Genomic DNA, 16,001 nt, shown 5'->3' on the forward strand with positions numbered 1-16,001 from the left:
CTCTCTCTCTCTCTCTCTCTCTCTCTCTCTCTCTCTCTCTCGCTACGCCATATTGTAATCGATAAATGTTGTTGTAGTCTATATAGTCAATAAAAATAGTCTGCTATAGCTGTACGTACTTTTAAAAAAATCTTGTAAAAAATATACGTATAAGATAGCATTCTAATCTTTTTCAGAAAATCTTGGAGATGTTTACAAAGCGCGTATCACATTAAAAAAACTTTATGAATTTATCAATCAAAAAATGCCTCAATGCAAAAAATGGATCGCTCCCATAATAGCGAGAGGAGTTCAATATAAATGCAAAATTTAAAGATAATTATGAAACATATGTCTTTTATGTGTTAAAACTTCGTTTAAGAACGTTTGAACAGCTTTCTTTAAAAAAAAAATTCTAAAAATACTTAATTTTTTTAACTTGATGAGACTCTTTTCTTAATGAGATATGTCTATCACTATATTCGAAGTAAAAAATTGATTTCAAGGGAAATTAGTAAAAAGAGGTATAAAATCTGTTTTATCAATCGCAATTATCGACACTCGAAAAAATAGTTTGCATTTTTTTGTTCAAGATTGCTCGCTTATTAACTACTGATAAGGAAACATTTCTGTTTTATCAGGTGAATTTTCTCAGCGATAAGCAAACTATTCTATTCTTTATCAACAATTTACATTGACAGAAACCAATTATAGATATTGCCAACGATAACAGATTGCTAAATACTGATCGTTGTGTCTCATTAAAATCATAAGAGCGGCAGATACAATCAAAATAAACATGTTCCTTGCAGAACATTCATGTGTCATCTCAATGTGATAAATATTTACCGGTAAGCCGTTAACGTAACCGGCCGGAGTCTCCGGGACTGAAAATAGCCCGATTTCAATTTTCAATTTAGCCGGCGATGTACGATGTTTTCCGTAGCATCCGCTCAATTACTGATAATTCAATTTCCGATTGTAATAATTCTGCATACGTCGCCAGAGTCTGCGTGGCGGAATCCAGCGAGTGAGTCTTCTAGAAACGGGATGAGAGACATGTGTACGGCTGAAGTCAATCAGCCAATCGCGCGACGCCATTTGTACGGGGCTGCTATCGGGTGCGCCCGTCATTGGCCAGCACGTGCTGCGTGGTTCGACGCGATTGGATCGCCGCCCCGCACCGTCGCATATATCGCGTCGTCGTCACGGCTGTTTCGTGACAGTCGGTGAAAAAACAGTGGAGTGTTGCGGTGGCAGCGTGCGAGTTCGTTGGTGATTCTTTTCTCGTTCACGGTCCTTCACGACGCGGCGACGATGAGAAAACTCTACCTATTGATCATTTATTGCGCTTGCTTGCTCTTTAGGATTCGTCCGGGCCGAGGATGAGGTCGAAGAGAACACCGGTACCGTGGAGGACGATCTTGGAGCTAGCCGTGATGCATCGCGAACAGGTTGTTATCTTGCAGTTTAATTGAACAGAAAATCGTTTTGTTTATAATTATTCTATAATTTTTAAAAGAAAGTTAGTAGTGTTGTAACAGGTGGGAGGAGTTCGTTGAAGTTTATGTGTAGCGAAATTATTCAAATGTTGTAATAGAATTTAGAAAAGTGCAGGTTTATTTCATACAAAAGTGGAATTTCTTTTATGATTATGATTTGTTCAATTTTTAACTTTGAATTTGTATGCATAATCTGTCATATCTGTTATAAATTTATTAAGTATTGAATCTTCTGTTCAAAAAAAGAGTGAAATAAGTCCTTTTATTTATTCATTTATATTTGATAAATATAATTTTCTTTATCAACAATTAATCTTATATGAAATTTGGCCTTATTATTTCTAAGAACATTAATTATTGTATTATACATTTAATTGACATTTAAATTCTATTGCAGATCATGAAGCAGTACAAAGAGAGGAGGAAGCGATAAAGATTGATGGTTTAAATACCGCTCAAATAAAGGAACTAAGAGATAGGGCTGAGAAGTTTGCATTCCAGACTGAAGTTAATCGCATGATGAAACTTATTATCAATTCTCTCTATCGTAACAAAGAGATCTATCTCAGAGAATTGATCTCGAATGCATCTGATGCATTGGATAAAATTAGGTTATTATCTCTCACTGATAAAGGTGTCCTGGACACAAATAGCGAATTGGCTATCAGAATAAAAGCAGACAAGGAGAACAGATTACTGCACATAATGGATTCTGGTATCGGTATGACGAAGCAAGATCTAGTAAACAATCTTGGAACCATCGCAAAATCTGGCACAGCAGAATTTCTAGGAAAAATGCAGGACGTCACTAATGCTCAGGATATGAACGATATGATCGGTCAGTTTGGTGTGGGCTTTTATTCCGCGTATTTGGTTGCAAATGTCGTCGTCGTCACCAGCAAGCATAACGACGATAAACAGTATATCTGGGAATCTGATAGCTCCAACTTCAGCATTGTTGAAGATCCTCGGGGAGATACCTTGAAGAGAGGAACGACTGTAAGGTATGTTGTACAATTCTTTTTAACAAATTAGGAAGTTTCAAAAAGTTTCTTGAAGCCCAACGATACATATTCTTATTTTCTATTACGTTGTACAATTAATCTTATTAATATTGCAATTTTTTAAAATATTTATAGCTTACATTTGAAAGAAGAAGCATCGGATTTCTTAGAACCAGATACGATAAAGACCTTAGTGAAGAAATATTCGCAGTTTATCAATTTCCCTATATATTTGTGGAATAGCAAAGTTATACAAGTCGACGCGGAAGAAGTGGAAGAAGATAAACCTGCGAAAAAGGATGCTGAGAAAGATGAGGACACCGATTCAGACAAGGAGGATGAGGAGGATGACGCTAAGGTGGAAGAGGATGCGGATGAGAAGAAATCTAAGAAAGTTGACAAGACTGTATGGGATTGGGAATTGTTGAACGACTCGAAACCAATTTGGACGCTGAAGCCAAACGAAGTTGACGAAAAGGAGTATATTGAATTTTACAAAACACTCACCAAGGATAATCAGGAACCTCTAGCGAAGACACATTTCATTGCGGAGGGTGAAGTCACATTCAAGTCTGTCTTGTATATCCCGAAGGTTCAGCCGAGTGACAGCTTTAATCGTTACGGTACAAAGTCTGACAACATCAAATTGTATGTCAGGCGAGTCTTCATTACTGACAAGTTCACCGACATGATGCCGAATTATCTATCTTTCATTCGGGGTATTGTGGACAGCGATGATCTACCGCTCAACGTTTCGCGCGAGAATCTCCAGCAGCACAAATTGATCAAGATTATCAAGAAAAAACTCATCAGGAAGGTATTAGACATGATCAAGAAGATTCCCAAAGAGGATTCCCAGACGTTCTGGAAGGAATTTAGCACAAATATCAAGTTAGGCATAATCGAGGATCCTCAAAATCGTGCGAGACTGTCCAAGATCTTGCAATTCCACTCGTCGACGCAGAAGGAAATGACCTCCCTGTCCGAATATGTATCCCGCATGAAGCCCAATCAACAGCATATCTACTACATTGCTGGTGCATCCGAGGACGAGGTGAAGAAATCGCCATTCGTCGAACGGCTGGACAAAAAGGGCTATGAGGTGTTGTATCTGACGGAGGCAGTGGATGAGTACGCGATATCGGCATTGCCGGAGTTCGATGGTAAAAAGTTCCAAAATGTAGCAAAGGAAGGTTTCTCACTAGATGAGGGCGAGCGAGCGAAGGACCGAATGGAACAATTGAAGACGACGTTTGAGCCTCTAGTCAAGTGGCTGAGCGACAGCCTGAAGGATCACATCAGCAAGGCACAAGTGTCTGAGCGTCTGACTGATTCTCCCTGTGCTTTGGTCGCCAGTATGTTTGGCTGGACCGGCAATATGGAACGTTTGGCGATCTCGAACGCACACCAGAAGTCCGATGATCCACAAAAGAGTTATTATCTGAACCAGAAGAAGACTTTGGAGATCAACCCAAGGCATCCACTGATCCGAGAACTGCTACGCAGAGTCGAGGTTGACTCGGCCGATCAGACGGCTAAAGACATCGCCCTGATGATGTTCCGTACAGCAACTTTGCGATCGGGCTACATGTTACGAGAAACCGCTAGTTTTGCGGATAGCGTGGAACAATTAATGAGGAAGAATTTAGGTATCTCCTTGGACGAAGTCCCCGAGGAGGAGGAATTGCAGGACGAGGAATTGGCAAACAGCGAGAAGGTGTTAGATGTGGATTCTGATGACGAGAAGAAGGAAGACGAAGAGGAAGAAGACGAAAAACACGATGAATTGTAATAATAGAGAGGAATGTAAAACGATATTCAAAAGACTTGTTCTAGAAGCGTAGCTATACAATGTATAGTTACTTCGAATTCTCCCAAGGAGGTGATCTTCATTATCGCAAGTTTGTAAACAATTTAGATTGTACAACTTAATAAGTTTGTTGATTCTTCTGATATCATAGAAATTTTCGTATGTTGCGGATGTTGAACTGAAGGCAAAATGTATTAATTCTTTTTCTATACGAATTTGCATTAATCGCAATATTGTCATCCTAGGCATTTGATAATGTCTGTTATTGATACCAGTTAAATTGTGGATTTTGAAGCGATTTAAATACTTTATTACAATATTTTTCATTTTGATCTTCCATATCTTTTTAGTAACGTGAAAAGAGCATTGACTGAGCGTTACTGACGTATGGTATGTTTGTGATATGTGTGAATGTATTTGTACATGAAACTTACAGAAATTATATTAAAATGAAGTATATCTACTATATATTGATATGATCTGTATTTCATTAATATTTAAAAGTCAAAGTAATTACGTACTTTAAGTTTAGATTATTGAGTTCAGAGAGAATAAAAAAGAAAATTTATTAAAATATCCTTTATGTAAAAATACAATTATTTAAAATTTCAAAGGAATATAAATAAAAATAAAATTACAATATATTAATATAAATAATTTAGATAAAATTTTTTAATGGAAATTGGAGATCTCGTACAATATCGGATGAGTTGTAAGTTCAATAATTAAATAGTATCTTTCAAAGATATTTTATTAAATGTTAAAAAAGATATTGATATCAGACATACATTTATAAAATATTATTATATGAATGTACAAAAGTACAAAAAAGAAAAACTTACTATCTCTTATACAACATTGATTGAGTCATAAATTATATTTTTGAAAGTTATTAAATGTTCAAAAAGATATTAATAAATAATGGCAACTTAAAAATTATGGAAAATTAAACGTTTTTTGTAAAACATTGATTGAGTCATATATAAATTCATATATTATTATAATGTATAATAATAATAATAATAAGTACATAATAATTTAAAAGTCATGAAAATTAGACATCTTGTCTCAGTAATTAATTGTATTTTTTAAAGTTATTTTATTAAACTTCAAAAAAATATTAAAAGTAAACGTTATTAAATATTTAATATCTAGACACAAGTTTATAAAATATATGTATATACAAAAGTACAAAATTTTATCGTGTACGTTTAATAACAAAATGAATCAGTTGGTACAGAAAAAATAGCTGCTTCGAAAAAAAATATGCGATAAAGTATTGGTCGACAATTTGCGGTGAATAATTTTCTCGGAGAAAGAATGAGAAACGAGAACGCTTTGTGTTTCGAAACAATGGCGCGTCGCGCAGTTCCGGCCGGCCATGGTCGCCGGCTGGTCGAGACCGGGTTGTGACGTAAGGGGACGCCACGGGCTGGCCAATCGGAGCGTCGGATTGCGCGACGTGCCGGGCGGTCGCCGCGCGCGCCACCGGTACCGGGGTGGTCATTTCCGTTTTCGATTCCGACGTCATCCAACTCCGAAAGCCCGTGTGTTTTGTGTTTCTTTGGGGCCACGATGATTATCGCTAATTTAACGTAAGTACGCGGCACGTCGCGGCGGCACGCGCGGATCATCCGGACGTGTTTGCGCGGCCGTGAGAACCCGGTATCAGCGCACGTCCCGCGTACTCCGTAACGCGAAGGAGCCGCTTTTCGCGATCAAGCGCGACCGCGATACTCCGCCGACCAATGCCAAGACAACTGCTCCGATTCGTCCGTTAACCGGTCGCTCGTATCGTCCGATACTTCTCGCTTCCGATTCGGGGTTTGTATCCGATTGTTAACGATAACGGTCCCCATCCACGGGGGGCTGGGCCCATCCCACCATCATGGGACCGGTCCTTGCGAGAGGCCAGCCGGCGTGAACGCGGCTAACATCGACGTCTCGACGTGCGCGTAAACAAAGTAAATGGCGCCGACTGGTTCCTCGTAATTCCGAACACTGCGCGTTCTCCAACGTTCTCCGCGACGCTCCGCAACGAAACGGTCCACAGGACACGAAACGGAAATTCATCGTCGGGCTTGTCATCTCGTTTGAGAAGGAAAGGAGCGGGAAAGGGTGGGGCGGGGACGTGGAGAGGGGTAGAGGGACGCAACTTACGAAGCAACGTACAAAATGAATTGTGTCGCTTTAGTTCTCCCTCTTTTCATTTGTAAATACTTGTAAAACGGAAGTGTTAAGCAAATGGAGTCATTGTTTATTAGCTGACTGTGATAGAACTAACTTGGTCACGGTCGTTGCGAGAGACTGCATGTATCCCATGATAAAATCTGTGAGAAACAAAGTATCTGTTACAAATCTTGCAGACAGAATGTTAGCAAAAATATAACAAAATCTGTTAGCGTAATTGATCGATCGATTACAGAAATCAAGCAGAATCTACTGTTTTGTAGTTAATTCTAAGTATACACAATTGAGTTATTCATATCTTACGCTTTTTATTAATACTTGGAGCACCAAGTAATTAGTTGTAACATTTTATACATTTTTTAAATATGCAACCTTATAAATACTTTCTGATGATATTAGAAAAGGACGAACGACTTATTGTGTGTAATAAAGGCCCAAAAAATTATTATGGGTACTAAGATATGGCTGCTTTCTTTTTAAGAGACGCAGTCTACACGAACATGTTCTATCTTTATTATTGAATGTCAAGAAGAGTAGAATAATGTTTGTTTTTTTTAAAAGGAAACCAGCCTAATATCCATTTCCACCAATGTAGATTAATTTTAATCTCGATTCAGCTTATTCTTAATTTTTTCCTACTTCTTAAAACTAGAAAAAATAAAGAGTTAGTTAAACCAAGATTAAAGTTAAATTATCATTGGTGAAAATTGGCATAAGTGTTTTTATTTTGATGGTTACGAAACAACAAATTCTGCTCGGTTTGCGACTGTGAAATCTGTTGACAAATCACCAGCAGATAGCTAATATTTTGCTTAATGAAAATGATAGTAATATTTACAAGCTTATATTGATATTGCGTTTGAGAGTACATTACCGGCTTTTCTCTTTTGCAGATTGAAACTTTTGAAATTGGAATTAGGTTTCTTCATGTCTTAAAATATTTCAAAAATATATTGATCATAAAAGAGCAAATACATTGTTGGTCTTAAGACAAAAATAAGCAACTTATAAAAGATAGTAAAACTATTGTGTACATAAAGAAAAAATTGAAGCAAACTTAAAGTGACTCGTGACCGGAATACATTTCGGGAATATTAGAAACATGGGCATTCAAGACTTGCAAACTTTCCTGGACGGCAATTGTGTACAAGGGGGATCTGTACCTGTGGACTTGTTGAAAATAGCTCGTATAGTCGCTCAAAAATCTCAACGCAATCGTGTGATTAAAGGACAGCAAATACACAATTTCGGTAAATTAAGACTAGTTCTCGATGGAGAATGTTGTTTGGATCGATTGTATGGAGGATTCTTCTCAGGTAAATAATAAAAATATATATAATGATATAAACATAAATAAATTTAATTTTGACAAGGCAAATTTTATGTATTACTGTATAATTTTAAAATTCATTTTATTTTTGTCTTGAACAGAGATAATTTGATTATTAATACTATTGTTACTTTGATACAGATTGGGCTTGTGGTGGACAATGGAATCGTATGCTCCAATTTCTCGCTGTTCTTATACAAGCAATGGAAATGTCAGGATTGGAGGTAGCTGTGTTCTTTAATGGATGTTTTGAACCTCTTCGAAGACCAGATTGGGTGCAACATCAGTTGCAAGTACGCGCTAAAGTTAACAACGTAAGTTCGTCATACAGATATTCTTTCAGATTAATTGCGAATGACAATTAAAATTTTTAAAGATGTCTTTCTGAAATGTTTAGGTCTTGAAACATATAACAACGAAAGGTACGCCACCACCGAAAATCTGGTGGACTCCTCCTGTATGTTTAAGGACCAGTTTACGTATGGCTCTCAGGCATCTGAATGTCACAGTCGTAAGTTAATAAACATTACTTTCTGTTTTTTATCTTTGTAGTTACAGTTAAAATTTTAAAATTTAATTAAAATGCACAAGAAAAGAGAAAGTAATATTTTAATTGTTGCGTACAATAATTTTTAAAATTTATAAAATATTACATAATTAACATTATTAATATTTTAACAGTTATGTAGCATGGATGATCATCATCAAGAAGTCATTGCTTACTGTCGTGAGAATAATTACAACGGACTCATAGCTGATGATGCAGAATATGCTGCATTTGATCCTCCACGCTACTTCTCATCCGAACAATTAAAACTTACGTACAAGGTATGTGTTTTTTAGTAATAGAAATCAGTATTTTATGTGACGATAATTTACCGTTTGTAACATATTATATTTTTTTCATAACAGGGTTCTCTCGATACAAAAGAATATATGCTTTCTGAACTCACTAGAGCTCTCAACATACCATCCGACAGGCTCTGTATATTGGCAGCTTTACTTGGAAATTACATATTGACCGAAAACGACTTGGCCGACTTCTACAAAAATAATAATATTAGTACCAATGTGCTAAATAAGACAAGCGTTGAACAAATGATTAAAATAATTGCGAATTTTGTCAAGGAACTTCCATCTGCAGAATTGGATGTGGTTTCACAAAAGGTGTTCGGTTCCGTCTCTGATCCAAGGTGTTCGAAATTAAGACAATCTGTTCAATATTATTTAAACGGAACAAAAGAAGGATTTTTACATTACAAACCTGTGAAACCAACAAAAGGTGAGGCTTTTTGATATTAAAAACTTCTTACATTAGGCCTTTGTGTTGCATCTCTCTCATATGCTTGTGGTGCGCACGCTGATTATTCAATTGCCACGAGCATATGGGATCTACAGTTGTAATGCCGGTTCCAAACGGCGGATTTTTCGAGAGGTGTTTCTGTGGGCAAAGATACTTTCGAGAGGTTGCCGGCCTTTTTCGAGAGGAGACACAAGCGTAAATATTTTGGTTCCTACTGGGATCGAACTCGGGACCTCTGGCATGATAGATCAGTGCGCTGTCTGCCATGCCACGCTCGCGCTCGATATTAAAAACATTTTCCAAATATTTTATTACCAAACAAATTCAATATATTTAAAAATTGGGATGTACTATCAAAGAATTTTTTATTTAAAAATATTAATCTTTAATATAAGAAAAGTAAATGTTTTAGCATTTTCAAGATAAAATTCTAGAAACTGAACATAGAAGGAGATGGTAATTGCATATACATATATCTGTGTTGTTAATTTTAGTTTTCACATAGTTAATAAATTGAAAATAAAATATACCGATCTTTTTCAGTCCATAAACTAGATTCCAAACCGAGCACACAGACTCAGTCGAGTTTGTCCGACACACCATCAGCCTCGGAAGTTGACTCTAATTTGGAAACGTCGAGATTTGCCTCTGAAACTTTGGAGAGCGAACGTGAAAGTTTGAACGCGTACAAACAGGCAACAGCTAACGCAAAGACGGCGCCGCAAATTGTGATCGATCCACCTGGTATTCAGGGCCATGGAGATGCCGATGCCATACGCACAGAGGAAGAGCAAAGTATGCCGGCTAAAAATCGACGGCTTTTGACGATTTATTGGTATTCTATCTTAAACGTCTGGAATTTTTGAAACAGGCGATGGACATGCTATCAACGGTACTCACAATCTCTTGATAAGCTCGTCAAGTTCGAGTAGTAGCTCCTCGGCGACATCGCCATCCCATGCAACAGCCGATTCTGCGAGACAGCTGGAGAAAACTAATATTCCTACAACATCACCAGAAGTTATGCGCACCGCTTCGGAACGTCACCAGAAGGGGCTCATGTCACCGTACATTTATCAAATTCTCATCGCTGGTGAAATCAAATTGCCGGTCCTCCTGGAAGACGAAAACCACCGTGAATTTCCTTCTATTCATGTCATTTATAGACCAATTCGACAAATGGTATATGCAATTTTGTTTAATCTCCATCATCGGATGTATCTAGCTACGAAGAGTAAAGAAAAAGGTGGTAAGTATGACGTTTTACAAATAATAGAAAATTCATATTTTCTCTATTAAATTTTGCAAATTTATTTGACAGATAGCGAAAAGATCGAAATACCGGATGTAATAATAAAAGAATGGGTATGGTCCAAGTCCAATCAATATCAGACTCCTGAATTGGTGAAAGCAGAGCAGATTGGCTGGGGCGTGCCTACGATTCAACGTTTATGGTTTGGGTAAGCGATTTTATCTTAATTAAACTGCATATACATAACATCGTGGATCGATTATAGAATTAAAACTTTCTGTAGACTCATGTAATTTTTATAAACTGATAAAATTTCCTGTTCTTCAGCACAGTTATAGATGATAAGAGGCGAAGGCTTAGGGGTTTCCTGACTTGTATGAGATCAGACACACCTCTAATGTTAAATACCTCGTATGTACCGCAACATCTGCTGGTTATGGCCTGTGTTTTAAGGTGAATATTGATCATGATTATTTTTATCAGATTTCTTTTTTTAATTAATTGAACATGATTCGATCAATAAGTGTTTTTCTAATTGTTCCTTTCGCAGATATATTATGTCTTTTTCTGATAAAATAAAGATCTTGCGCCGTCAGGAGTTAGACGCTTTCATCGCGCAAGCTTTTTCACCGGAGCTTATGAATGCTCAGTATTTGCAAGATTTACAGGTAAAATGAAAATGTATAATTCTTACAATACAGCTATTATTTTAGGCAATGATTAAATACTTTAATAGGTCATTTAACGTGTCATTTGTATACAGCTTCCATTAGTGACATCGCGCGGTGTACAACTGGCTACTTTGTTCATGGCTGGTGTTGAGACTGCATTATTAGCGAATGATGCATGTGGCGCGCCGATTCCATGGTTAATGTGCTGCCCCTGGCTTTACTTTGATGGCAAATTGTTCCATCATACGCTGGCTCGTGCTACTATTGCCAAGAACTTGTTGGAATTATGCAGCGGTCATATTGACCGCGTTGTAAAGGTCGAGAGAATGAGAAAAGCTATACTCGAGGGAATTAACGTCGTGTTTGCGCGACCGCCTTTACCTGTCACGCCAGGTATATTACATTCCTTTTAGCTATACATGTTTTCTTCTTCTTTATTTATCTGTCTTTAATTGGAGTTTTTCGAGATTTTTGTCAGTTTCTTAATAAGTTTCTAATAATTTCTAATTAATAAATTTCTAATTAAAATAATAGCCTTTAAAATATTAATTATGAAAAACACTGCGTTAATTATACATTACTCTATTATATCCCATTTAGTTACATTTGCTTAATTTAATTAGTGTAATATTTTTAATGATATTTAATGATTTGATGTTATCACATAAGCTGTTAACAACATTAGCTATTATAATTGAGAGAAAAAGGGACAAAGAGTTAATATAACAACTTTTATAGCTTAGTTGGTAGTATAATTTAATTGGTATAGTTTATTTGATAGATAAAATGCCCGAATTTTGATAATTATTTTATCTTATGTTTATTTTTTTTTATTAATAACTCTTCCAGTTTCCTTAGCATCCTATGATCTTTCGTAATAGGATGTTTTCGGATGGAAGTAAAGCAAAAGCAGCTAATATTGCTTCATGGGGTTCATCAATATGACCCTATGAATCTCAAAACTGCGATAAAATATCCGGATAAACAAACGCAATTCATACTTTTTGTATAAAATTGAAAATTGCTGCGAAAATATTAAAGTTGTTAAGAAACGATTATGATATATCGATTACATCACAAAACAAAGATTACATATATTTTTGAGAATAGTATTCAAATGCAAATATTACACAGAAAATTAATTAACATTCTATAAAGAAACATATTTGTTATTATCAAATTGTTAAATATATATAAATTTAATATATAACTAATAAATATAATAAAAACTAATAATCTTATTTATGAAATACTAATATTCTTCTATATTCTATATTTATGAAGAACTAATATTCTTCTATATAACAAAAATTAATATGTAGCATTTTAATTTTTCTACATATGTTAAGAATACATAATTTTTATCTATTCGTTATATATCTGTATAATAATCTTATTTAATATTATTACAGGTATTCGTGTATCAGTTCCCTCCAATATTTTGCCTGCTAATTGTACTATTAATGACGGATTGATGCGCGGTCGTGGCAGCGGCACATTACCGCAACGTGGTTTGATGCGTCGCCCAATCCCTTCTCGTGGTGGTCAACTTGAAATCGCTGGTGTTGTAGTAGGTCAATGGGGCCCAAATTATGGACAACCCGGTCGATTGCCGCAACCCTTGCAAGGACACCCTCGCGGACGGATTCCACCGCAGGTAAGGTATAATAGATCTCAATAGGGTATGTGATTGCAAGTAATTTCATAACGATGGCTCGATATCGTTGCGTGTATATGGAGTAAGAAGCACACGATGACGATATTCTGGACAGATTTTAGGGGAACGTTCGAGATATTGAGTAGTCCGCTTTCACTATTTAACGTCGCTGGTGCGATCGGATAATGCGTGCATTTAGGAGGGACATCACGTAAATCAATTTAATGCAGAGTTACTTGCTTACACAGTTTTTTATATAGTTTTTATATGTAGACGTTCGATACATCATGGAAATAAATCTGGAATCATGTACTTGAGAATGTATATTAAGCGGAGGATAGTTAATTTATCCTCATTGTGTGTGTTACTTTATTACATCATTAGGATGAAAAGGAAATTATTTTGACATTATATTTACATGATGTTTTTTTTTGTAGCATTGCGGTTTTGTATTATCGCATGTTTTTTTATATGTAATATGGACACTGTTAAAATAAAGGTTTCTATATATTTTAATTCAGAGTATTTTAACTGATGTTCCTTTTATATGTATTCTTTTTAGGTAACATATATATGTATACATATTTTTTTTCTCTTTACAAAGTAGTTAAAGCATGTATTTCTAAAGCATGTATTTAAATAGCTGAGTAATATGTAATGAAATATAATATTCGTAAAATTACACATAATTAATAATTGTAAAACATAAATAAAAACGACATATCTATTTTTAAAAGTGAACTTTCTATTTGAGAATATTTATTATAATATTCTTTTCTGTTTACTGTTTTTATAATAATTCAAGTCACACATATGTGTCTTTGTTAATTATTTAACATTATATTTGTTGAAAACTTTTGTTGATATGTGATAATTTGTATTTGCTATTATTAAAAACTAAAAGTAAGGTTTGTGAAACACTTTATGGCGTAATTAAAAAAAAAATATGGTATATATACATATATAAAACATGGTAAAAGCATGTGCACACATGTGCTTTATTTTTTGGAAACTCTTAATAAAGAGCTAAATATTAACAATATTTAACAAAGAAGTTTTTAAGACCGTAAATGTGATTACACAATTGTGTACATAAAAATTATTTGGATTAAAAAAAATATAATATATATAATAATATAATATAATAGGATTAAATAAAATAATTTTTATCATCACAATTATTAATAAGAAATAAGGTTTTATGTTCTGTAGAGCATATCTTTCTAAGAACTCTTACCCTTTTGAAATTTGAATTTGAATTTCCAATTTTACTGTAATTCAGTTTATCCTTTTTGCATTAATTTTAGAATTCGCGTTATCTTTTGTTTAAATATATCCTTCTCATAAATAATTTTAATGATTTTGTGATGATGTTAAAAGACACGTGTTATAACTCTTATTTAAATTTTATTTAATTGGAAAAACGATAAGTTTACATAAATATATCTTTTAAAACGTAATTTAAAATGAAAAATGATATTGCACGTGCAACATCTTAAAATTATATATATTATAGTTTTAAATATATTATTACATTGATCTGTCTGCGTTACATTAGATCATATCGAAATATGCCGCAGCGTGCGGAAAACGAGCATTTAGAGTTTTCTTTTTAATATAACTCGAAAAATAAAGTTCAAACAATCTATATTCATGTAAACTTTCATACACTTTCCTCTTTTGAATTCTAGGCTCATCTTCTGAAGCATTGACTTAAATAAGAAATAACTCTAATAAGAAATTATTAGAAACTTATTAAGAAACATAATAAATCATGTTTAGAATACGTCACAATAATATTTTATTTAGATAACAAGAATTTCGTATCACAATTTAGATAAATTGTGTTTTTGTAGGTAACTTCTATTGGTGGAATTAAATACGGTCTTCCACGTGGATTTAATCCGATAAACCGACCAACATTTCAAACACGCGGAGCTACCCGTGCTCCGATTGCTGGACGTGGCAAGAAGACTCAAATGAAGGTAAAAATATCTTGTAGGTATATGAATGAAAAAAAATATCGGAGGTGATGGAAACTCAGAACGAATTTGGAATAACTATTATTTATCGGACAATTGCTTAAATTGATAACGTTTATATGTTAAGTAAAGTTTATAAACTTAGTGAAATAACAATTAATTCAAAATACATACACATATAAACATAATGTAAACGTAAGGCGATCGTATTTCTGAATACATATAAGATAAGAAAAATATTTATAAATAGAAAAGACATATATAATTATGTATATATTTAAATCTTATCAAAATCGGAGAAAAGTATAATTCGGATAATTTTCTTGATAACAATATATAGAAATCTTAAACACATTTTTATTAATCATTTAGATGTCGAGCAAAAAGAAAACTACTGTTAAGAAAACCAAGGAAACAGAGAAAAAGGATACCAAGAGCCGTGGTATTGATGGAATCACAGATTATAAGTAAGTGTTTGAAGTTTTTTTGCATATGCCAACATGTCTTATAATCATTTATTGATCTTCACATTTATCGTCTCAAAATGATCTCAGGAATTTCCTCTTAAGCGTTGTTCGGGTCTTTATGGGACACCCGGTATATATAAAATAACTTATATAATTCTACATTCTTTTTTTAGCGAAACTCAAATCGATAATGCTCGTGCACTACTAACAAAAGACGCACTGCCAGTACCAGGTCAGTTTGATGATGCAGTGGAGAATGGTAAGGGTATGGAAAAGGGGCAGGGCGATGCACCGCTCGCTACTGCTGTTGCCACGGAAAATTAGATATTAAAAGAAAAACTTCTCGAAAAATGACTGCAACCACTCCCAAATTATGACTCAAGACTGTTAACAATCTACTTATATATTCTGAGCAATTGTGTACCAGTAACATTTGGAACATCAATCTTCGAAATTGTTATACAAAGGTTTTGGGATAATTCTTTAATTATCAAATTTAATATTATTAAATTATTAATTATTATAAATTTATTAGTAAAAGATATTTTACACTAGTTTTCCATCAAAATTTTGGTAGATAAACTTTTCGAGAAAATATGTATACGGTATCCGCAGATTATGCGGATAATCAAAAACATAATTATCCTAATTAGATTTCTTTAGATGCTCTATTTATTAAAATTTAATATCAGAACATTAGATTTATAATCAATAACAGTTACCTTGACTTAGAACGATTTGAAATTTATTGCAATTATCTGCTTTTTTAAATATACTAAATTAGAGACTGTGACATAAATTTTTTAAATTAAATATACTAAATTAGCTGATATAAAAATCTAATAGCTAATAAA

General features: G+C 34.3%; 3 protein-coding genes across 6 annotated transcripts in view; 2 read left to right on the forward strand and 1 right to left on the reverse strand.

Moving 5' to 3' along the window:
• The window catches only part of LOC108727081 (calcyphosin-like protein), a 9,942-nt gene extending 8,941 nt beyond the window's left edge, over positions 1-1,001 (reverse strand). Inside the window, exon 1 of the mRNA XM_018455001.1 lies at positions 829-1,001. The gene's annotated coding sequence lies outside the window, so the exon portion shown is untranslated. The remainder of the gene's footprint in view (positions 1-828) is intronic.
• A 170-nt stretch (positions 1,002-1,171) lies between these two features.
• Gp93 (heat shock protein 90 Gp93) lies at positions 1,172-4,871 on the forward strand. Its single transcript, XM_018455054.1, is given in 4 exon segments — positions 1,172-1,341; positions 1,343-1,433; positions 1,879-2,485; positions 2,621-4,871. Coding segments are annotated over 4 exon segments (2,400 nt in total). The 5' UTR covers positions 1,172-1,296; the 3' UTR covers positions 4,278-4,871.
• Positions 4,872-5,786: 915 nt separating this feature from the next.
• Positions 5,787-15,567, forward strand: LOC108727117 (constitutive coactivator of PPAR-gamma-like protein 1 homolog). 4 transcript variants are annotated; one of them, XR_001936827.1, is made up of 16 exons: positions 5,787-5,890; positions 7,379-7,801; positions 7,957-8,129; positions 8,213-8,326; positions 8,497-8,643; positions 8,728-9,097; positions 9,662-9,913; positions 9,990-10,367; positions 10,440-10,578; positions 10,698-10,823; positions 10,921-11,038; positions 11,134-11,434; positions 12,454-12,698; positions 14,555-14,696; positions 15,053-15,147; positions 15,321-15,400. XR_001936827.1 is itself a non-coding variant. In XM_018455059.1 (16 exons), the coding sequence occupies exons 2-16, from the start codon at positions 7,588-7,590 to the stop codon at positions 15,469-15,471; spliced, it is 2,952 nt and encodes a 983-aa protein (XP_018310561.1). In that variant the 5' UTR covers positions 5,788-5,890; positions 7,379-7,587; the 3' UTR covers positions 15,472-15,567. The 4 variants fall into 4 exon arrangements, 3 of the variants coding, with proteins under 3 accessions (XP_018310563.1, XP_018310561.1, XP_018310562.1); XM_018455059.1 differs by having other exon boundaries at positions 5,788-5,890; positions 14,555-14,683; positions 15,321-15,567; XM_018455060.1 differs by lacking the exon at positions 5,787-5,890 and adding an exon at positions 6,147-6,259 and having other exon boundaries at positions 14,555-14,683; positions 15,321-15,567.
• Positions 15,568-16,001: the final 434 nt, after the last annotated feature.

Source organism: Mycetomoellerius zeteki, unplaced genomic scaffold (genome assembly GCF_001594055.1).
Source record: "Mycetomoellerius zeteki isolate Tzet28-1 unplaced genomic scaffold, Tzet1.0 scaffold47, whole genome shotgun sequence".
Classification (NCBI taxonomy): Eukaryota; Metazoa; Arthropoda; class Insecta; order Hymenoptera; family Formicidae; genus Mycetomoellerius; species Mycetomoellerius zeteki.